The sequence below is a fragment of the Megalobrama amblycephala genome, linkage group LG18 (assembly GCF_018812025.1).
Source record: "Megalobrama amblycephala isolate DHTTF-2021 linkage group LG18, ASM1881202v1, whole genome shotgun sequence".
NCBI lineage: Eukaryota > Metazoa > Chordata > Actinopteri > Cypriniformes > Xenocyprididae > Megalobrama > Megalobrama amblycephala.
The window spans coordinates 26183180-26208420 of record NC_063061.1 but is presented as its reverse complement, the minus strand read 5'-3'; the positions used below and the strand labels follow the sequence as shown (position 1 = coordinate 26208420).

At 36.8% G+C, this 25241-nt stretch overlaps 1 protein-coding gene across 4 annotated transcripts in view; it reads left to right on the top strand.

Moving 5' to 3' along the window:
- The window catches only part of unc119b (unc-119 homolog b (C. elegans)), a 46328-nt gene that overhangs the window by 4069 nt on the left and 17018 nt on the right, over positions 1–25241 (top strand). The window contains exons 1-2 of one of the 4 annotated variants that reach the window (XM_048165309.1): positions 10537–10541; positions 14551–14553. The exons of 1 other annotated variant lie outside the window; for it this stretch is intronic. Coding sequence is in view for 1 of the 3 variants with exons in the window: in XM_048165307.1 (XP_048021264.1) it covers positions 19742–19805 (64 nt within the window). In the remaining 2 variants the exon portion in view is untranslated. Of the gene's footprint in view, positions 1–256; positions 380–10536; positions 10542–14550; positions 14554–19647; positions 19806–25241 lie in introns of those variants that run through there. 2 more of the 4 variants (XM_048165308.1, XM_048165307.1) reach the window with 2 other exon arrangements.

Genomic DNA, 25241 nt, shown 5'->3' with positions numbered 1-25241 from the left:
GATATATAGAAATGTTTTCAGAGACACAGATCTAATATAAAAGTAATATAATTCAAAATGATCAAAATGTTTATTTGCATGTATGATGTTATAATGTTTATAATATAGGCTATTAGGCTTGATCTCAAAACATTATCCTAAAGTTTAGCTGGTCCAAATTCATCAGGTTCATTGATCATTCCACCACCTATTGTATGTTTAACTTCCTAAACACTTGGCCTTCTATCCATTTGCATTTAATGATGCTTTTGTCTAGGGCTGGAATTATGTCATCTCCAAAATGCCTTGTATTGAGCAACATTTCCTGCCACTGCAGAGGATTTGACACATGAAAATGACTTTTTCTACAGTCAGCACCAGGAAAAGGAAGTACATGAAGGTCAGAGGATGTTAGATGAGCTCACTGTTTTTTAATTTTTGTATATATCTTTCCTGAGCATGATGGTCTTAAAGGGTTAGTTCACCCAAAAATGAAAATTCTGTCATTTATTACTCACTTTCATGCCGTTCCACACCTGTAAGACCTTTGTTAATCTTCGGAACACAAATTAAGATATTTTTGTTGAAATCCGATGGCTCCGTGAGGCCTCCATAGCCAGCAATGACATTTCCTCTCTCAAGATCCATTTATGTACTAAAAACATATTTAAATCGGTTCATGTAAGTACAGTGGCTCAATATTAATATTATAAAGCGACAAGAATATTTTTGATGCGCCAAAAAAGAAAATAACGACTTATTTTTTTTGTGATGGCCGATTTCAAAACACTGCTTCAGGAAGCTTTGGAGCATTATGAATCAGCGTATCGAATCATGATTCGGATTGCGCGTCAAACCGGCAAACTACTGAAATCACGTGACTTTGGCGCTCCGAACCGCTGGTTCGACTCGCTGATTCATTATGCTCCGATGCTTCCTGAAGCAGTGTTTTGAAATCGGCCATCACTATATAAGTCTTTTTTTTTTTTTGCCGCACCAAAAATATTCTCGGTGCTTTATAATATTAATATTGAACCACTGTACTCACGTGAACTGATTTAAATATGTTTTTAGTACCTTTATGGATCTTGAGAGAGGAAGTGTCATTGCTCCCTATGCAGGCCTCAGGGAGCCATCGGATTTCAACTAAAATATCTTAATTTGTGTTCCGAAGATTAACGAAGGTCTTACGGGTGTGGAACGGCATGAGGGTAATTAATAAATGACAGAATTTTTATTTTTGGGTGAACTAACCCTTTAAATTTACAATATGTCGATATCATGCCTGCCATGCCTTGCTTTTAGGCCATTAAAAGCGAGTATTCTTTGGACTTTTTTTAGTAGTTACCTTTGCTTCTTAGTTACTTTGTTAACTTCATTGTAACCTTAACCAATAGGTGAAGGGCACATCAAATAGCAGCCCACCAAATGAGGGTGTCCTGTTCTGTGTTGTTAGCGAGACTCATATTTTAGCTTGTTGAAATCAAGTTCTCATGGTAATTAGTCCCAAATGATGCTTTATTAAAAACTGGGTATCTTAATTCATATTTTGACTAATTTAGGCACTGTTTCAGAAGCCTGTCCTTTTAACTAAACAAATTAATCATGGCTCTTGGTGAGAAAATACCCCTGACCTATTTGTTTCAAGGCCGAATTGAATAAAATAAACAGACAGTATGAATTTAACTTTGAACCTTGAAAAATATATATAAATATATATTCATATATTCTGTCTGAACAACAATGATCTACATACTGTAGTCTCTAAGTGCTAAAAACAAACCCCAGACATGTCGAGCCCACTGTCCTTTTCTTGTGAACTGCAGCCCTTTGGCTCCACTGAGTAAAATCTTTGTTTTATTACCTGCTCATCATTGTCAGAATTGTATTGAAAATCATCCTGCTAACATGTTAGTTTATATTAATTTAACAGAATGTCTATTTACACCAAGTGCAAATAGCCCACCTTGTTAGCAGAGGCCATTTACACTAACTCTGCCCTCTGACAGACAAAATGACAAAAGAAATCTTGCTGATAACAGAATCAGTGGCGCAAAGACAGGTGGCGTTATCTTTTGACGTAATCGACCCAACTCATTCATCTCTCTTTTTAAATCGCATATCAGCTCCAAGAGGCATTGATTTTAAATAAAAATATATAAAATATTAAAAAAAGTGGAAATAAAGTGCCTAACGGGTATTTAAAAGTGGGAATAAAGTGTTTAACTGGTAGGGTTAAGGTCTTTGTAGGGATAGGGACAAGTAATGTCCCAATAATGCAGCATCCATTTATGATTTTAATTAATATGATTACACTGAATATGTTATTATTGCATACTGTTTTCTAATGTACTAGATACACTGAGGTGCAAATAGATCTACAGTTGTGCTCAGAATTATTGCCACCCTTGGTAAATATGAACAAAGAAGCTTATAAAAATAAATCTGCATTGTTAATCCTTTTGATCTTTTATTTAAAAAAAAATCACATTCTAACCTTTCATTGAAGTAAAAGAATTGAAAATGTAGGAAAATTTATTTTATGAAATAAATGTTTTTCTCCAAAACACGTTGGCCCCAATTATTGGCACCTTTTAATTCAATACTTTTTGCAACCTCCTTTTGCTAAGATAACAGCTCTGAGTCTTCTTCTATAATGCCTGATGAGTTTGGAGAACACCTGACAAGAGATCAGAGACCATTCTTTCAGATTCCCAGCTCCATGTTGGTGCTTCTTCTCTTCAGTTCACCCCACTCATTTTCTTTAGGGTTCAGGTCAGGGGACTGGGATGGCCATGGCAGAAGCTTCATTTTATGCTCAGTGACACATTCTTGTGTCGATTTTGATTGTTTTGGATCATTGTCCTGATGGAAGATCCAACCATGGCCCATTATTGGATTTTTAGCAGAAGCAGTCAGGTTTTGATTATTTTTTTTTTTTTTTTAAATCTGTTGGTATTTGATAGAATCCATGATGCCATGTGTCTGAACAAAATGTCCAAGACCTCCAGTGGAAAAATAGACCCACAACATTAAAGATCCAGCAGCATATTTAACAGTGGGCATGGGTTACTTTTTATCCATGTGTGCATCTGGTAAGTTTGCTGCCAAAAAGTTTCATCTGACCATAGAAGCTGGTACCTTTTGAAGTTCCAGTTGTGTCTGACAACTGAATATGCTGGAGTTTGTTTTTGGATGAGCGAGGAGGATTTTTCTTGAAACTCTCCCAAACAACTTGTGTTTGATAATTTTTTTTAGGCTTTCTGAGACTCAAGACTCAACTAATTTCTGCAATTCTCCAGCTGTGATCCTTGGAGAGACTTTGGCCACTCAAATTCTCCTCCTTGCCATGCATTAGGACACTATAGACACATGTTCTCTTCCAGGCAGATTTGTAACATCTTTAGTTGATTGGGACTTCTTAATTATTGCCCTGATGGTGGAAATGGGGATTTTCAATGCTTTTCTTACAGCTTTTCAATGCATTTTGTGAAGCTCAACAATCTTTTGCTGCACATCAGAAATATATTCTTTTGGTTTTTCTCATTGTGATAAATGATTAAGGGAATTTGGCCTTTTTGTTTACACATATTTGTACTCCTGTGGAACAGGAAGCCACGGCTGGACAATTTCATGCTCCTAGTCTCCTAGTGCTAAAAAAATGTAAATATGAATGGGAATATACTTCAGAGATATTTTACTCATAAAAAATTCTATGGGTGCCAATAACTGTAGCCATACTTTTAATTCTTTTCCTTCAATAAAAGGTTAGATTTTTGTTAATTATATGAATTAAAGATCAAAAGGATAAACAATGCAGATTTATTGTTAGTCATCTTTGATAATATTTACCAAAAGTGCCAATAATTCGGAGCACAACTGTATTTGCACTAAGTATAAATGGCATCAAACAACTATTTACAAATAGTGTAACGTAACATAACATAAAGGTTGTATTATTAACTATTGTTGTAATTATCAGCACAGGTCTGAACAGGCCATATTTCCTAATGTACATTAAAATGTATTTAACAATTATTGGCCATAATAACTGTATTGGTGCACCTATTATTATCTTTTATTCAATCAATCAATCAGTCAGTCAGTCAGTCAGTCAGTCACAGAGCTCTTCAGATTCTTGAAAATCACTAAATTGCATTAGCAAACACACACTTCAATAGGCTGTATTATCTTGATTCTTTTCACTTCTCTCCCTTGTACTTTTGTTTTAAACAGGCACAGTATCTATAATCAATGGCTATTTCACTGAATCAGTGTTAGATGTTAATCATCTTTAAGTAGGTGTTCTTGGTTATTGTGAACTCAAAAGTACATTATTTACCATCCACATCTGATGATGCTTATTGCAAATAAATGTGCATTCTACTTGAAGGGACTCAGTGTTGTAGTACATGGACAAAATCCTTGTCCTCTCCAGTATCCATTCCTAATTTAAATCTAATATCTTGTTCCTGTTCCAGCTCTATGCACACAATTATCAGAAAGTAATTTATAGAAGGCTGTACTATAGCAGACCAGCAAATCTCTATAGTACTACTCTTCTTAAATTCATCAACTACATTGTTATTCTTTAAGACTGCATTCAGTGCACACACTTCAAATTTTTTTGAAAGCCAGCATGTTTGATCTCACTGGATGTCTTGATCATATTTGCTGAAAGAATATGATCATATTCTTTCAGCAGTTTCTGCACTGTTTACGTCTCACTTAACTCTAGGTTGGATTTGACTGCTTATGTATTTTCAGTTCCCTTGCCAATTTGTTTCCTAATTCTAAATGTGACCCAGCTTCAGTGTTAATCCAACGAGATTCTATTGCCATTTATTCAGACATAACTTTGTTTTCTGCAACAAAAATGAAAGCACTGCTATACATAAATTTAGATACTCAAGAAACATTACCTCAACTCCCAGTCTTAGTCACAATTACAGAACTGTTACTATACAATATGATTTTTGTATACCTCATGAAATTAAGAGAAATTTAAGACTGAATGAGTAGTAGTGAAGTTGTTCTATTGTTTAATGGCATGAAATGTAAATATTTTCTAAATACATGTTATTTATCTTATTGTGAATGTTTCATTTTCCAAAATAAATTTGTTCTGACCTCGTAATTTTCAATCAATGTCATAGCTCAATATTCCGGTGAAACAACAGACTTTTCTCTGATGTATGCTGGACTTCTCTAATTATTTTGTCCACTGAAACCCTGTCCCTTTCTTACAATCGGCCTATACTTATACTACTTTTTTTTTTTTTTTTTTGTCTGTTTCAGTCTGATGTACATCCCAAAAAAACAAAAAAAAATGGAAGAAAAGATCTGCTATTTTAGTTTCATTGGGACTTTTATTTTTAAATGTTAAATGTTAAAAACTCTGCAGCCAGCTTGTTTTGAGCCGTAAATAATGCCATTTGACTAGTAATCACACAAATTTAGGACTTATTGCCAACTCAACCATGCCCCGCCAAAAAAAAAAAAAAAATGTTAGTTTTGACTTTAAATAAACAGGTGATATTTGGCCGCATCCCTTGTCCCTTTGGTTCTCTCCACTGTCTGCTCTTACTGTCATTTCCCGTGTCTATATCTGCATCTCTAAATTCCAGATGGCTAATCTGCCAAGCTTAATGCGCTAAAAATGTACACCACTCCTTTGCAACCCAGTGTCCTTAGCATGGCCTGGTGTAGTGAAAGATTCAATCCCCCTGCAGAATCCAATCCCCTTTGAACCTCAAGGCATAGCTGTTTGTAATTCCTGATCAGAGATGGAGGAGGATTTGTTCCTTTTGACAACTGTGTGTTATCCAGTGTTGAAATATTATATGTGGTATTATTATATATACTGTACGTTTTATCAGACAAACTTTAATGTTTTGATATGATTTAGCATCTGAACTGTATAGGACATGGATGATGGAATTTTAGCTAAACAAATGATCAAATTCAATGTCTATCTGTGTTTTCAGTTAACATGCCATGAGAGAGAGAGAGTGAGCAAGAGGGAGATTTGAAGAAAGACTGTAGAAAGAGAGATAGATGAGAGACATTACAAAAGAAAAAAGAAGGGTTATGATCAGGCAAGGGCTTTAGGAGCCACGTTATCAGGCACGTTATTGCCTGAAAACGGACGCCAAGGTTGAGTTTTTTTTGTTTTGTTTTTTTTTTTGCTTGATATCTGTGTAACATTGGTTTTGCTATGTTTCACAGAACCAAAATATGCTGTTGCTGTAATCTTAGCTATAGTAACAGGACAGTTTTGAGTGTCATTAGCTATGTTTCCATCCACATTAACCAATGAGTGCATTTACACTGGGAGCAGAAGCAGCACGTGAGTAGCAGTGAAGCTGGGGTTTCGGCGCTGAGTCTATTTTTGCTTCGCTGCTGACTCTCAATTAAAGTGAAAGCACAGTTCTGATGGACAAAATAAATATGACTTCACACAAAAAGTGCTCAAAAAGCAAAGAATATGCATGTCTAGTGTTTTTTTTGACAAGAATTGGAATATGTTAGAAAAGAAAATTAAGGATCAAAAATATTTATAGAAGATTTACCCATTTAAACTTGTTTTTAATTACTCAGTTTGGGTGAAAGTGGTGTAAAAAACTAAAGTAAACTAGCCAGAAAATATCATTATGTAAACATTCTTTTAGATATTTTACAGACAGGTATATAGGCAATATAGCAATACCCTAATTGAACCTGAGTTTGCATTCTTTTTCTTGCCGAGTTTGCCATGCATGCAGCAGATGATGTAAACAAAGCATGCCACATTTGTGTGCGGCAATATGACACAAGGCTTTTTTGTTTGTTGTTTACCGTTTACATGTGAATGTTGTATACACCTCCCCATGTTAACAAACTTTCAAGACTATCAAGTTTATGAATACCAATTTATAAAAACAAATTTATAGTTATCGTTGTAAAGAAATGCTCACTTTATATGTAGCTTGGAGCTGCAGCTGCGATGCTGTACAAACGCTTCCAGTGTGAATACATGCGTGTTTCTGCAGCAACGATGTAGTTACGCTGACGTGAAGCTGACGTGTGCTCACACTGGTGGTGTGAAACGCCTGTAAGATCGCACCCTTCCTTCAGAGCGCTCCTCAAAGCCACACCTCCTCCAAAACACATGAACATGCACATTAGAGTCTGCATTTTGTAATATTGTTTATTTTGTGTAGGCATATATCTGATTAAACTCATATAGGATGCATTTGTTTAAGAATGAACGCTTTATAAAGTGCGTCGGTGATCATCTTCAGCTTCATTGCATACAGCTCAAACAGCAGTGCACAACTAATAATAAATATGATTGGGACTGTCATATTACACAACATTATAATGAGAACACTATTGTAATAAATCATAGTGAATTCTTTGGGATTACTTGCTTGTTTCAGCACGTTGTTCCAAGAAGAGCGCGTCCACAACAGGAATTACACATTCTGACCAGCACGCATCTGAGGCGGCGTTGGTGTCAAGCTGTATTAGTCCTTATATTTGATTATTAAATTATTTAAGTAAATGATCAATCTACTGCTACTACAGTAGACTCATATTACATTATTAAGGCTAACAATTAATCGATTAATTGATCGTTAATTTAAACGGTGATCGATCATGGGAATTAGACTGCCTTATATTTAGAGAAATTCTAAACATGGATATTTAATTTTAATAATACACAGTGAAAGAGTAAGAAAATCTGTGTTATAGCTCGAGCTTGTGTGGTTTCTCTCTATAACAATGCAGATATATATATATATATATATATATATATATATATATATATATATATATATATATATATATATATATATATATATATATATATATATATATATATATATATATATATATATATATATATATTTTATATATATCTGTGTTTTTGCCTGTAATTTTTAGTCCTATAATTTGTAATTTTCATAATTTTCTTTTTGGCAAAATTGGCCAAGAATTGGCTAATTGTTTCATCCCTAAGATTTGTTCAGTTTTGAATGGTGATGCTTAAGGACATGTGCACACAGAGAAAGAGAGAGAGTTCATGTAACACACTCTTAGACCGTCCACTGCCTGACGTACATTCTGTGACTTCCTGTTGCCCTTTTTTAGTTGACTCATGTTTTCTATTCTTGTTGAGCACTTAAAACTCTTCTGTCATGCCAGTAGGTTGTTGGTCTTGTTTCCATGGTGTGCTCACAGTGGCCTATCCTCTCACCCCGGCACTACTTGATGCTAATGCAGAATGATCCAGGGTCACGTTAAAACGGCCAAAGGCATGGCGGTCATGTCTGTGCTGGCCATGAAGCGAATTTCTTGGCTGAGCGTTTCCAAAGCTGAGCCTGAATCTACTGGACATGTGCAATTGTGACCTCTATCATGTTCTCTCACCTTACAATGTGCATGTGTGTTTTTGTGATTAAAAACATCCAGTACCTTTTGAGGTTTTTACATCCTGTTTGTGTGCATGTGCAAACAAGCGTTGCAAGACTGTGCAAAAGATCACTTATGCTTTCAAAATTACAAATATTCTGGTCTCTTTCAGAGCGGCTACTGAATGTAATGTAGATCAGTATTTCTAACTTCTATACAATACCTTAAAGTATCAATATTTGATACCACGGGGAAGAACAGCCATATATACTGTAATATCTAATTTTGTTTTTCCATCCATTGAAAGTCTAGGCAATCAATAATTTCTTCTGAAGAAATATCTTTTTGATATCTTTCTGAATTGTGGGGACATTCCATAGTCGTAATTTCTATCCCCCTACACTACCCCTACCCCTAAACCTAGGGCTGCACGATTAATCGCATGAGATTAATGTCATAAATGTCATGCGTGTCTCGTCAGTAAAGCCGGTTCTGTGATTAGCGGTAAATGTCCATCACCTGCTTTCAAATGGAGCGGCACTTAATATACAGAGCCGTAGTTTGCGGACAAGCTACGCAATATCGCGTTCATAATCGCAGATGAATCGCCTTCGATTATGAACGCGATATTGCGTAGCTTGTCCGCGAACTACGGCTCTGTATATTAAGTGCCGCTCCATTTGACAGCAGGTGATGGACATTTACTGCTAATCACAGAACCGGCTTTACTGATGAGACACGCATGACAATCGCATGCGATTAATCGTGCAGCCCTACCTAAACCTTAGCCTGGTAATACCAGACTCTGCTACTTCACTTTGCTTCGTAGACAGAGTCTGGAATGGCATAATAGAGAAGTGTTTTCTCTCTCGCTAGGTCGCGCTTGTCTGAAGTTTAAAATCATTGGTTACCCGTAAGCCAATCAGATACGTTTAGTTATGACGTATGTTATGCCGCATCGAAGCACAGACATCATGCATCGAACTCAAATCTATGATTGAACTTCCACTGTAAACCTGTTGTAAACACATGATGATGCGAGCGAAATACCGTTTGAAAAAGAGTTGAATGTTCTCCATAACAGAGCGAATTGCATCCCGTGTCTCGTTTCCCATTTCCGCGGTCGTTTCGGTTTTCGATTTCTCTAACCTACAATGTAAAACTCGGCGCTTAGCATCTCCGTCACGGCTCTCAGCCCGCCCTCTGTTCGTTGATTGGCCCGGCTGTTTCCAGACCGGTGGCAAACAGAAAGCTCTGACGCTGTATCAGACTGAGTACAGAAGCGAAATGAAATTGAGCGGAAGTAGGAAGTCTGACGTAGTCAGGCTACCTAAACCTACCCATCACAGAAAACTGTGCACATTTTTACTTTTCAAAAAAAAAAAAAAAAAAAAAAAAAAAATCATTCTGTATGATTTATAAGCCTTTTGAAAAATGGGGACATGGGGTAATGTCCTCATAAGTCACCCTCTCCTTTCTATTCAGGTAGGTAATACTACAGAACTGAAGTAATGAAATGTAAAATAACCTTGGATAGTCTTCATTGTAAAAATTAAATACAGATAAATACAGAAGTTACAAGTTATTCAGTCAAGAGCAGTAAGTGATTTTCTCTTTTTCTTTTGTTGTTTTATGAACATTAAAACATGTTTATTAGGCTGCTGTCACTTTAAGACCTGATCCAATATACTGTTGCACATGCGTTTTCTTTCTGAACTGTTCACTTAGGACATAACCGATTGTGTTTTCTGTGAATACTTGGCAAGATGGACATAGTTACAATATTTTTGTGTGTATTATTTAACCATTTAAGTGCAACAAGCTGCCAAAAAGAAATCAATTTGGCACTTATGAGCTGTTTGAAAGTTGGCTTTATGTGTGCGCACTTTGGATGTGTGCACAGGAAAGAAAATTATGCACAATCCCCTGCAGGAATTCAGACCAACATTTCTTGAGATTTGCATTTTTATTATGAATTTGTTGTTATTAAAGACATCAGAGATTGATGGTATTTATAATGCTTTTTTTTTAAAGCAAAATCTTTGAAATAATTTGAAATAAAATTTAAGTTTTTTTTTTTTTTTTGTTTGTTTTTTTTTAAACACCACCCCTGCTCTCACCAGGCTCCAACCACCCTGGTTGGGAAACACTGATCTAGATCACTGGTTCTCAGCTGACCCTGTCAGAACAGACCTGTGACCTATTTTAGGGTCATGATCTACCAGTTGAGAATTAATGATGTAGATCTATATTCCTTTGAAATGTCAGTTAGTGATTGCTAGTTAAAGGTTGTTTTGCACTGAAGCATCTAGTTCTAATCAGGGATGGGCAGTATTTATGATACATGTATTTCAAATACAAAATAGTATTTTGTAATTTGTATTTGATGGGGTTGATGAAAATGGCTTTGTATTTTGTATCAAAATACTTTAGTGTTTTGTATTTTTGTATTTTTAAAATACTGTAAAATACTTTGTAAGAAGTCTACATGATGACATCATAAAATTGCAGCCTCTGATTGGTGCCTACTCAATAGTTTGCAGCGACTTGTTGCAATCAGAACAGAAAATTGATCCATATGGAAGAAGGTGGTCAAGAAACGTGCAGGCTGCCAGCTTTCTATCAGTTTTTTAGCATGAATTGCTATAATTTTTAACAGTTTGTGTTAAGTTTTGGTTGTTTATTTTGGTAGCCTAGGCTAAATAGTATACCAATTTACATAATGTTCTTGAAAACATTACCGAGCAGCAACCCCCTATATTTATGATTAACAATCAAATGATTAGTTGGTTAAAAACTAGTTGCTATGAATACAGGTGCCTATCAGTTGTCTTCTTTGAAATGAGTTGTTGTCATTGAGTCAGTGTTGCTGATGCAAAGTATGCCCTTCATTACCAACTAAATTAGGATACAATTGAGTCATTTGCAAACATTATACTGCTGGTTACTTTAAAACTAACCTTCATCTGGGAGATCACAGGGATATGTGAATATTTGATCTGTTAAAGCCACAATATGTAAATTTTCGCCTCTAAAGATCGCTAATTCAAAACAAAGGCGAAGCTCGATGGCACCTTGATTTCACGGAATCATGGGATGTGTTGTCTTAACGTCTACAGCCGGTGGAAAAGAATCAGGACAGGACTCAGGCAGAAATCATGTTCATGGAGAGATTATTAACGTTACTGTAGTGTGAAGCAGAGCAGGTCCGAATGCTGTGAGAGCAGTACCGAGCCCACTGGAGCGATTACTAATGAGAGACGAGTGCGACACACACACCCCAAGAGCATGCGGATCTTTTAGTATGCCACAGTCGCCGCTTCTGCTTCTTCCGGTCATGTGCACGTAGGGTAAAGCAGCGCTGCTTATCAGATTAGATACATTTGTGTGTTGAAAGTTGGTATAGTGCTACTCTGTGTGTTCACTCAGCGGCTGCTTTGAGACACTTGTTGCACACTGCAGTAAGCTAGATCGATATTAGTCATGGTAAAACATGGTACTCGCGATAAATCAAGAAAACGAGATTCAAACAAAAAGACTTGGGGCCAGATTTACTAACAGCTTGTGCCAGCGCAAACCCTCTTTTGGCATTAAAAATCTGCTGTCGGGATATACTAAAGACACGCAGTATAAAATTAGCGCTGAAAACGCGTGGACTGAGTTGTGTTTGCGGCTGACCTTATTGCATATGCATTTGTAGGAGTTTCCCTTTCAGATGCAAAATTTATAGGAGGAGAGTATTTAAATTAATTGCACAAAGCGATTTACTAACGTTTGTGCTCGTCAATTTACTGGTATTTACACCATTATTTAACGTCCTAAAAAAGCATGTCTGAACCCATTTTGTGACATGGCTGCAATTGTTGCTGTTAGGAGGAGACACCACAGAGAACAGAGAGCATGTGGTAGGATTATTCATTTCTTTGAAATGCCAGAGTAAGACCTTATCCGGACATATTGTTTGCCTATATCTATATCTATAGGCCAACATGGCTTGGCAAACTATATTATCCAGTATATGTGTATGTATTTGTCAGATTACATGTTAAGTTGCGCCTGTGTTGACCCGAACCTGATGAGAACATCAGCATCAGGATTCAGCTCTGTTTATTTGCGACTCAACTCTAATTTGCACTGCTCTTGGTATATTGCGTTAGTCATTATGTAAATGATCTGACCGTGTCTGTGTTCTTTTAATTTGCATGTCAGCAGATCACGTGCAAAACTTGCCACTCCCATCAACACATTTGTGGAATTGCGCTCTTACGGTAATTTGCCCCATTTAGTAAATTGTGTTTAGTGATATAACATGATTAGTTTTCTGTCGATAAATGTATCCAAACAGTTGCTTCCCTGTCTGATAAAACTCATAATATACAGTACTAAAGTGTCTTTGATGTTTCCATGGTTTTTCGACAAAATAAAACGGGAAATCGAGGGTAATGATGTCATTGATAGGCGACACACAGACAACGGTGGCATAACCTGATATTGCTGAGTTCAACATGTTCCTGGGTTAACATTTTTGTTGATCCTGGAACAACATTCAAATCAACCAATCAGATTTGAGGGACAAGTTTACAGATCATGTCAAGTTTAGGCTTAAAATCATGAATTGGTGCTTCTACATCAGTGTTATTCATCTATGATTTCCCTCTGATTTTTGGGATAACTTATGGGTAGGGTTAGGTTTAGGGGTAGGAATAGGGTTAAGGCTAAATTTTCAGACTAGAATGTTGTTCCAGGATCAACAAAATATGTTGACCCAGGAACGCATCTAACTCAGCAATATCAGGATAAGCAGAGGACATGGTGTGTGTCCTGGTTAAACTTGCTTATTTCTCTGGATTTAGAATTTCTTGGAAACATTTGGGATAATGTAAGTACACAAGTCAACAAAAGTTTTGTTTTTGCAATTTAGAATCTTTTGTTTGTCACAACTATTGTTACCATTCCCGAAGTTGCATGTTGGATTCACTGTTGCACGTGATTCAAACTATCATTGCTTGCACAAGCACCACAACTCAATGTTGGAACTCCGCTTAATGTAGAGAACTAAACCATGGCTCTGACAAAATGTTGGCTATATTCATGTATCTAACAGGAGCTGCTGAGTAGAACCCTTCCGGCACACTCTGTCTCTGCCGCCCACCGTGAGACATGTTAGTGTGACACCGGCTCATTCCCGACTCATAGACACACACCTGCTACTTTGTGCATTACCTCACTGATCTGGGCGACGTGCCCGAGAGCGGATTACAGGCCACCTCTTATTAATGTACTGCTACACGCATTTCTATCCACACTCACGCAGACTCCATCACTCTCTGTATCTCTCTTGGACAAAAATCTGGCATAGATGAATAGCCAGATGGAGCGATGGAGTGGAGCGTTGATTTTGTACAAAGCGTCATTTGTGGTCAGTGAACAGCAGCCGATGTTAAATTAATTTGTGTTGCTCTTAAAGGTGTTAGTTATGTAGTGGATACTGAGGAATTACATCACAGTGATAATCCTCATTACTATCGCTGTCATTCACTGCACAGATTATTTAATAGGTTTAACATGAGTCAGGTATTACAAATGTCTCTGAATGAATGTAGATCATCTAGTGCAGTTGTAACATCCCTCAAGATTCATGTACATTTGAAATGGGAATCGGCAGGTTATGACAGACCTCAAGGATTGGTTTGCTGTACTTTTTTTTTTTTTTTGCACAAAGTTGAGCATTTCTCTGCTTTTTAATGCTCTCACCATGTTCTCCCCCTGCTCCTGTAGAGAATGAATTGGAATACTTAAATTCAATTCAAGTCAGTAATACCTGAAAATGGTATTAGGGCTATCAAATCTCATTTATACTTGCAAGGTTTGTTGAACAAAGTTTCAAGTCAGTAATGCCTTTTGTGCTTGCATATGATTTTACACTTTGCACATCAATCGGTTATGAGATATGTCATAAAAATAGCAACCATTTTGTGAAGTCCAATCACACAAGGGTTTTTATGCAACAGAGCACTGAATCGCCATATATCAGATTGACATATAGTACGAGTTTTTGTTCTAACTTTTACTATGGTTATCACTTTCAATCGCACCTTTAAATATGGTTGTCAATCCAGAAACTTTGCAATGTGTAGATAGCAGAATGAAAAATGTATATTATATAGCCTACAGAAAGTGAGACAAGATCACTGCCATTATAATCACTTAAGCTGTCAATTACAATGCAAGGCAAACAAAGCTGCACTCTTGCAAAAACTTCTGTTATAATCCATGAAGCTACTATGGGCAATTAATCAATTATTGACATTATTGTTGGTTATAATGACAGGATTCACGAGCGCACTGAACTTACACTGTGTTTTGTGTGGTGTTGAGTGTTTTCTGACTAACTTAAACAAATCTGATTGGCCATTGCATTCACACTCTCAACAGATGTCTCTGATTGGCTGCAAAATAAAAAAAACATTGTAAATAGAAACCTTTGACACTCTTCACAGAGCACTTACACAAACACTCATGGGAGTGTTTCAAAGTGTTTTGGTACTGTAGAACGGCAAATTGTCACATCAAATTATCAAATAAAGATTCATTTTGGTGGCCACCAAAATATTTTCAATGCAGGAAAATCCCTGATATAGTTTCAAAGCATGCTTGTTTCTATGTTACAATTAAGAATAATCTGTTATCAGGTGACTGTGTCAAAGTAATATTGCAAAAATGTGCAGTTCTAAGACGATACAGATCATCCAGTTAGCTAATGTCATGTATTCATTTAAGCAGATACATCAGCAAATTAGCAAGCAGATCTTACAAAGTCCTGTAGGTTGCGAAGTGAAGCTGCTGTGGATCGAATTTGTTCCATCACATCCTACAGATGTTCAGTTGGATTGAGATCTGGGGAATTTGGAAGCCAGGGCAACATCCAGCTCTTCATGATGTTCCTCAAACCATTCCTGAACAATGTGTGACAGAGTGCAACAGGCCACTTCCACCAGAGAGCACCATTGTGTCATGAAGTGGTGTACCTGGTCTGCAACAATGTTGCTGGTCTGCAAAATTACCAGATGGGATAGCCTTCGTTGCCCTCATGCATTGATGAGCCTAGGGTGCCCAACACCCTGTCGGTGGTTTGTGGTTTAATTCCCACTTCTGATATGGAGTACAAGGTGTTGAGATGTATTATTTTAATGCTTGGCTCACAATTAGGGTTAGCATGGTCTCTAAGTTTGCATCATCACAAAAATATTATAATTAGCAACATTTTGGTCAAGCAGCCAAATCTGAGTAATCTGATTGGCCAAAACATTGCTTATTAAAATAGATTTGTAATGTGAACCTGAGCCAGAGTAGTGTGTGGGATTTAAGTGTGCATTGTTTTTTTTTTGTTTTTTTTTTTGTTGTTGTTGTTGTTTTTGTGTAATTGGCAAATAAAATGGTTCAATTCATGGGTGTGAAGTAGCTGTTATATTATTATGTGACAAAATATCTACAGTAAAATAAATTAGTATATAAATAAATGTATATTTTACTGTAGGTATGTTGTCTCACATAATAATGTAATAAAATGAGGAAACATTTAAAAGGAAGAAACATTTTGATTTATGAGATTCTTGGTTAAAGGGTAAATGAAGGAAATGCTGACTAAACAGTATCAGAATGATAATAAGACCTTATTAGTTAACATAACAGTATTTATTCATCTTTATTAATGTTAGCTAACAACAGCACAACTGTTCATTGTTAGTTCATGTTAACTCGGGTCTATTAAATATTAAAGGTGCCATCGAACGTTTTTTTACAAGATGTAATATAAGTCTAAGGTGTTCCCTGAATGTGTCTGTGAAGTTGCAGCTCAAAATACCCCATAGATTTTTTTTGTAATACATTTTTTAAATTCATGCTGCGGCCCCTTTAAATTGCGCGCTCTCTGCCCCCTCCCGAGCTCTCTACTCTATCACTGCAAACAAAGTTCACACAGCTAATATAACCCTCAAAATGGATCTTTACAAAGTGTTCGTCATGCAACATGTCTAATCGCGTAAGTATGGCATTTATTTGGATGTTTACATTTGATTCTGAATGAGTTTGGTGCTCCGTGGCTAACGGCTAATGCTACACTGTTGGAGAGATTTATAAAGAAATAAGTTGTTTATGCGTTATACAGACTGCAAGTGTTTAAAAATGAAAATAGCGACGGCTCTTGTCTCCATGAATACAGTAAGAAACGATGGTAACTTTAACCACATTTAACAGTACATAAGCAACATGCTAACGAAACATTTAGAAAGACAATTTACAAATATCACTAAAAATGGATCATGTCAGTTATTATCGTTCCATCTGCCATTTTTCGCTGTTGTCCTTGCTTGCTTACCTAGTCTGATGATTCAGCTGTGCACATCCAGACGTTAATACTGCCTGCCCTTGTCTAATGCTTCGATCATGGGCTGGCATATGCAAATATTGGGGGCGTACACCCCGACTGTTATGTAACAGTCGGTGTTATGTTGAGATTCGCCTGTTCTTCAGAGGTCTTTTAAACAAATGAGATTTATATAAGAAGGAGGAAACAATGGAGTTTTAGACTCACTGTATGTCATTTCCATGTACTGAACTCTTGTTATTCAACTATGCCGAGGAAAATTCAATTTTCAATTCGATGGCACCTTTAACAGATATAACTTTTTGATTTTAATAATCTATTAGTAAATTTTGACATGAACTAACTAAGATTAATAAATGCTTTTATTTGTCATTGTTAGTTCATGTTTGTTAGTTCATATAATGTTAAAGTCCCCCTGTAGTCAATTATTTTTTCCCTTAAAACTCATCTTTGATCACGAAAATTACATATTTTTTTAAAAAAATGTGAAAAAGTGAAAAAAAAATTCTTCATGCCTTAAAATAGCTTGAATGTAACTCTACACCCTTGCCTCATTTAATATACACGGATCAATGAATATGCAAATTAGTCCTGCTTCCACTCGCTCACGCCAGCTCGGAGAGTCTACTGTTGCTATAGTGATGAGCAATTTGCTATTTGCGTTGCATATTTAAGAAAAAAGCTTGCTTCGCTTCATATATTCAGTTTAACAGCTCTGCAACTGAACTGCTCATATTTTCTGACGCTTAAATTGTGTTTTAAATTATGAATTGGTAAAACGCCTTTGCAAAATGTTTGGACTGCTCTCTCACTGAATCACCTGAAGCGATTACTCAGTAAAACAGACAGTATCGAGAGAACAAGCAGCCGTTTTCCTCTGTGAACATGCACTAAATGGATGAGCCCCTATGCGCTCGCACACTTGGCAGAGCCCTTACGACGGTTCTGTCATTAATATGAATTAATATAATTAGCCTTTTGCTTGACTGTTATCAAACAGCTAATAATGTGTTGCTAACGTTACACACACCATTCCTGTTCTTCATCTCGGTCAGATAGCTGCCTTCTAACAATCAGTATCCTTACAAACTCTTTGAACAACTCAGAACTTCAGTGGAGAAAGGCATATAGTTCATCATAACATCGTAATAGACTTGCTATATTGTTAAATCTACACAATTTTTCATATCAACAGAAAATGTTCCAGGATAACCTGGCTTCTCTCGAGACTTTCCTGCTTCAGAGCAGTCATGGTTAATGATATGCTAAAGCCTGCCGGCACATTGATGTGATTGGTTAAAAGGTAGTCTGTGAGGTAGGGCTGGGCGATATATCGCATGCAATTGTCACGCGCATTTCGTCAGTAAAGCCGGTTCCCTGATTACCGCTAAATCGCCATCACCTGCTTTCAAATGGAGCGGCATTTAATAAACAGAGCCGTAGTTCACTGATAAGCTACGCAATATCGCGTTCATTATCGAAGGCGATTCATCTGCGATAATGAACACGATATTGCGTAGCTTATCAGTGAACTATGGCTCTGTCTATTAAATGCCGCTCCATTTGAAAGCAGGTGATGGCGATTTAGCGGTAATCAGGGAACCGGTTTTACTGACGAAATGCGCGTGACAATCGCATGCGATATATCGCCCAGCCCTACTGTGACATCACAAACACCCACGATTTCAAACCGCGGGTTTTAAGGTCATTGCACACTGAGTCCGAAATTCGCATGCGAAACTTTCGCACGTTAAAAAATAAATTCGACCTCACGTTATGTCAATCGCGTTTGCACACTGCCTCCGAAACTTTCGTCCGTCAAAAAAATATTCGGATCAGGTTCGATTTTCTGCGTTTTTCGCATCCGTGGCACGCATTTTGAGAGACGTTTTGACAATTCAGAGCCACCGTACGCGAACGCAAAAATCCATAATGCCATCTGACAAGTTGATCCACGTCGTCTACAGCACAAAAGAGCAGCACTGAATGACAAACAACGTGAGGAATACAAAGAGACCGAATATAAAGACAGATTGTGCCAGTAGTAAAGCATCAAACAGAGCCACTGACATCCTGAAGTAAACTTTGAAACGCTCGGATAATCCCGCAGCTCCTTGATGAGGTGAATTCTCCTTTCTCTCAATGCAATCTCGGGATTGAATGGACCCAATATTTCCTCTTTCTTTTTCTCTTTTTAAGAAGAGAGACGACAATCGTGCTCACTGCTTGAAGACTTCATTTTGTATTGTTTTGCGATTTTTTTTTTTTTTTTTTTTTTTTTTTTTTTTTTTTTTTTTTTTTTTTTTTTTTCGCAACGCATTAATTTTTACGCATCGGACTCAGTGTGCAAGGTCTCTGTGCGTGACGAATTTTTAGGATTGCGAATACGAAAAAACGCATGCGAAAATTTCGGACTCAGTGTGCAAAGGCCTTTAGACTGTCTTTGGTTTACTACAGTTTCAAACATAAAATACTCAACAATGGTGCTGACTTATGAATTTGCACATGGTTTGTCTTAAAGCATATTAAAAACACTACATAGATATATAAACAACATTAAAAACTTGATTTTCACCACAGGGGGTCTTTAACAAATTAAACCTTATTGTAAAGTGTTTTTCTGTTCAGCCAAATTCAGGTGCTGAATTATTGTATTATCGTAGCATCTCAAAATCCAGAAACCAGTATATTCTAGAGCTGTTTGCATTATGGGTCAGACAGCATTTAATTCAGGTCAGAGTCTGTTTTTGTGTACTGCGTGAGCAATGCTATTACAAAACTTGTTTTGGATGGGAAAACGTATGATTGAGGACTGTGTTTGGTCAGTTGCAGTTATATCAGTGTATTGCTGCAGAGAGAGGTACACAAAACCTGCCTTCCCTTTAAATCTCCTGATCGCGTCCCAATCCGCCCCTGCCATGCTGAGACGCCTTAAGCTGCTTAGGGCCTAATCTGGGCCCTGTGCTCTTAGGGGAGCACATGTATAGAGTCCAGAGAGGAGGGACTAAACTGCAGCATTTGATGGGAATGCACCTTCTCTCAGGTGGGCTTTTTTTAGCATGCATGCTGTGTTAAAACTATTCAGAGGCTGGATCTTGTTAATAACTTTTTTTTTTTTTTTGGTTTAATATCATACAAACCTATGCATTTTCTGGCAAGCTTTATTGCTGTTTTCAACAGTACTCAAAATGCATATAAACTGAATTGTACTGTCAACATTCAGAATGTTGGCTGCCACCGATTCTTTAACTGTCAAAGACATACACACTTCTCAAAAACATTGTGGCTGTGTTGATATGTACTAATCTCACACATACTGGGAATTAAATTAAGGTTGTACTCACACTAGGCACTCTGAACCGTGCCTGAGCATGTTTGACCCCCAAAGCCCGGTTTGTTTGACAAGTGTGATCGCTCCATTCCATGCTCTGGTGCGGTTCGTTTAACCGGCCCCCACCTGCTTGGAAGAGGTAGGCCAGAGCGTGGTTCGGTTTGCATGCAGTGCGAGCACTAACCGTGCCAGAGCACAGAACGGTTACTATTTTTGTGTGCGCTACTGTCATCATTATAATGGCAAACATCTATATTACTACTTTGATAGTACACTTATCAGTTCATGTAATTAATTCGAGTGTATTTGGGTTTTTTAACGGGTCTGGTTCTCACCTTATTGATGAACAGGAATTGTAGTTTGACATTAACATCAGCTGCCTTCATAATAATCCTCTGATACGGGCTATTGAAAATTGCTGCGCGGTGTAAATTATAAATAGCCAATATTAGGCAGTATCTTAGTGAAAGTGCATTTCTTCCTGTTTTCTTCCATTCAAAAAGCTACATCGTATATGACGTAAGCGTGCTCCGGCCTGGAACGTTAAATGCAATGTGAGTGCGGGCCAGCGGGGGAGTGGGGAGGGGGGACAGTCGCGCTCGCGTTCGGTTCAAGGCAACTGTGCCTAGTGTGAGTACATCCTAAGCCTTTTCAACAACTTTTTAAAAACAGATTTGCTTCTGTGTTCTATGGATTAATTAGTTATGTCTATTAGATGCAATGAAAATGAGAAGGACTGAGCAGGATTGAAATTCTGAAATTCACCACATACACTGCCTATGCTTGTTTGATGAAGTCATTAAAAATATTACATTATATTACTACAAAATGGCATTACACATTATTACTTTTTCACAATTTGACTTTTTAAAGGCCCCAATATACTTCAAATCGAAGAATGAACTGATGTGACGTCATTTCTAACAAAATCAGATTTGTTTTGTGTTTGGTTTGGGAGTACGAAATGGCTTGCCAAAGTGAACTCTCAGGAAAAGTTGCAGAGCTCGTGTTAACACACCCATGTTATTATGATCAGATGATTTTCTTATGCTTTCTATAAAAAAAAAATGCTGTTTTTGTTGTTTATTTTGTTACTGAGAGGAAAGCGCGGTGCAGCACATATTTACATATTCATCTAACCTTCGCTCTCAGCAGTGTGGGCAGCATCAGATGTTCGATAACAGTATATTGCTGCTCGCATATTTTGAACTTTGTTTTACCCCTAAAAGAATGAAAAAGAACTTCTTTGAAGTATATTGGGGCCTTAACTTTGCAACTTTGCATACAACAAGAAATAAAAGAACAAATATTAATTTGGTAAGGGAAAATTGAATGGATGATGTAAGACAAAAAAACAACAACAAAAAACAAAATAATAACAACAACAACAAAACACCCAAATCAATTTCCATCATATCTTTGGTCTGGATCTAAATGCCCATCTGGTTATGGGCAATAAAAATGATGCATAAATAAAGTAAACTTCCATTTTACAAATGTACTTTTATTGCATACAGTGCAGTTGGGTAGGTTGTAAAATTATAATAGAATAGTTATATTATTACTATTATAATAGTTACGTTTATCAACGCACCCCAGTGTTTACAGTCCTTTTGGATGTCAGCCTACAAATGGTTTTCTTATAGTGTCTCTGTAACATTACATACTGTGTAATCCTGAGTTTTCAAAAAACAGTTATCAGTTGTTATACAGAAGATGTTTTTTGAAAGAATGATGTGTTATTATGATGTGAGACAAATAGAATAATAGTTGAAAACAGCTTTTTCTAAAAACAGCTATTTTTAAACTAAAATAACATTATCCAATCCCTAATGTCACAGATCGCTCCCCAGAATGTGTGCTCAGGAAATCAGACACAAACAATTCTGAATATTAAGAGCCAACAACTGTGCATTTTAATAGAGAGCTCATTTGCAATTTAAATGCTGCTGTTGTGTAAGCCCTGATGAATTGCCTGTGATGATTCGCATTATTGTTTGTCCCTGTTAGGCTTAATGCTGTGGATAGGGGTTTTTCCCTTTCAGACCTTTATATCTGTACAGACTGGTTCGGTTGGTGTTCATTTACCAATTTACCATTTTATTTAAGATGAAGCTTAATACAGCTATAAATACCCTGTACTTTGCTCTGAATAGGAAATTGTGAATCACAGCACATAGCCTAAAATACTAATTGTTTACCATTGGTCTGTGTAAAACATAAGGGTGATGACCGAATCATTGACTTGAAATGTTTAATGTGGCCTCTGTTTGTCGAAGCAGGGTCTAATTTATTTGTCAAATAACATCCCACAGGAACAGTCATTCTGGCATCTCTAATGAACTGCCTAAGAATGAGTCAGAATTCCGATATGTACAATACATGGGTACGTCTCGCAAAACATACCCACAATGCACTACCTACGGAGCAGCAAACACTAATTGGCACTGTCACTTCTCATGGTTGTGGGGATTACTGAAGCAAAAATAGTGTGGACTGTGAGTTCATGTGTTTACATTGCATGCCTGCAGGTTTAGTGGTAAGTGAAGTTCTGAAACAAACAAATCTTGACCGTTTTCACTGCCGCTTGCTTAGTCAAGCACCATCCTAGCAACCACATAGCAATGTGACTTTTAAAAACCACCCAGACACTCTGGCACTATGAAATCATTTTCAAGTATCGATGGAAGCTCATTTTTGGTTGTAGATATGACAGATGTGTGATTACATGGATATCTGTAGCATACTGCATTGTTTTCTTATTTAGGAGTCATGCACAGTCACGTCTAGGACACTGCTGCTAACGTTCACTAAACAAATGTCATCACCATGGTAAAAGATCATTAGTTGTGTTCCAAATGACACGCTATACACTCTGCGCTTATACGCTATGTACTTATGCAACCGTGCATTGTATGAATTTTATAAGGTTATTTTGTCATTTAGCAGTGGAGTCTGATAGCCTCTCCCCCTCTGCTATAGCTGTGACCAAAGAGTGCATGAAGTGGTCCAACATTACACACTCACTTTTTTTTTTTTTTTTGGTTAATTATGCAGTTTATATTATGCAGTTATAATTGTGCAGTTTTTCTTTTTGGAATTTTCAGTGTGAACACACTACTCACACTGGGGGTGGGCGATATGGCAAAAATATCATATCACGATTTTTTTTCAGGAAAATCACAATTCACGATTTTGTTTTTACTATTTTGCAAGTGACTGAGCATTACAGCCAAACTAATTTCCCTATTTTAAAAACAAAGCCTTATGAAATAATCAAAGTATAAAATAAAAAATGGCAGACATTTAGGCCAAAGCGAAGATAAAAATCTTTGTCATTATTTTTTATGTTATTTGTTATTATTTGTTATAAATTTTCTTTGTTATTAAAAATAAGAAAAACATATGCTACACATTATACAAATGAAATTAATAAAATGATTTATTTTTTCAGCTACAGTAGGTGTATTTAACAGTAGCATTCAAGTAAAAAATTAAATGAACAAATAATATAAAAAATCTAACACTAGACTTCACTGTATAAATTATACATTGATTCTTAATAAAGCTAATGTATTAAAGTTCTCAGTCAAGAGCAGTGGGTGATTTTTCTCTTTAGGGATAGTTAGGGATAGTTACCCCCCCAAAAATCTGCCATAATTTACTCTGTGAAGTCGTTTTAAACCCTAATGAGTTTCTTTCTTCTATTGAAAATAAATAAAAGTTATTTTGAAGAATGTAACCAGACAGTTGCTGTATTTTATTTTGTGTTCTGCACAAGAAAGAAATTAATACAGTTTTGAAACAACATTACAGTGAGTAAATAATGACAGAATTTTCATTTTTGGGTGAACTATCCCTTTAAGGACAAGCGACCGCATGGTTAATATTAGGCTGCTCTGTCATTTTAAAGACCTGCGTATATATCTAATACAGCCACGCATCCAATTTTCTCTCAAATGTTTACTTTCACTTTAGACAACCAACTGTGTTTTTGTAAACTTTGTGCGTATTTGACAGTATTAGAGCAATCGGACTCTAAAGATAACTTAGTAGCTAATCAGGCACTGTTTGACAGGCTTTTAGTGCCTGTGCGCTTCAGGTGAACGCATTCTGTAAAACGCATGTCAGAACAGTGCATCAGCACGCAAAAGAAAAGTTTAACCGGCAAGACAAGGCACATGAAATTATGAACTTTTGTGGGTTGAAGTGTCCCACGGCGCAAATATTACTCTACCGCTGCATTAAAATGTGATGTGAATGTACGTCACGTTGAACAGTAAGCTGAGACGGAGGCGCTGGAACCGCAACTGATAGAAAACACTTTAGCACGATACTGCGATATTTCTTCTTAAGCAGATCGTGGAGACATTTTAATCATCCACGAAAAATCGTTATATCGCACACCCCTGACTCACACTATTTATACTACAAAACAGCATATATAATATAATATAATATAATATAATATAATATAATATAATATAATATAATATAATATAATATATATATAATATAATATAATATAATATAATATAATAGTGCATAAGTACAAAAATTTGGACACACCTACTATTGCTTATATAGTTGCACAACTAGTATTTTTACCCAGAGGCAAAATAGAACACTGCTGTGGCCTATTATGAAATTCAATCTTAGGGCCCTATCTTGCACCCAGCGCAATTGACTTTGTACACCGACGCATGTGTCCTTCCTATTTTGCACCCGCGCAAAGCGCGCTTTTCCCTCCACAGAAGCACGTCGCTAAACTAGTGAATGAACTTGCGCTCCCTGGGCGGTTCAGCGCAAAAAAGGAGGTGTGTTCAGGCGCATTGCCCGCGCATTGCTATTTTAAGGAGCTGAAAATAGACTGCGCCATAGACCAACTCAAACCTGGTCTAAAGTCAATGGCGCAATATTTTTTTGTTAGAGCGCGTTGGTAGAAACTGCGCCTCTGGGCGCGTCCACAGTGCGCGTTGACTTTGCTTATTACACACAGGGATGCGCATCACACAAACATGCCAAATATTAAAAACAAAAGGATTACAGTGTAAAAGAATATTATTGTGTACATAAATATAAAAATGTAATGATGAATAGTCATTGCGTGTATTAGAATTAGGCTACCTATTTTCAATTCAGCCTATT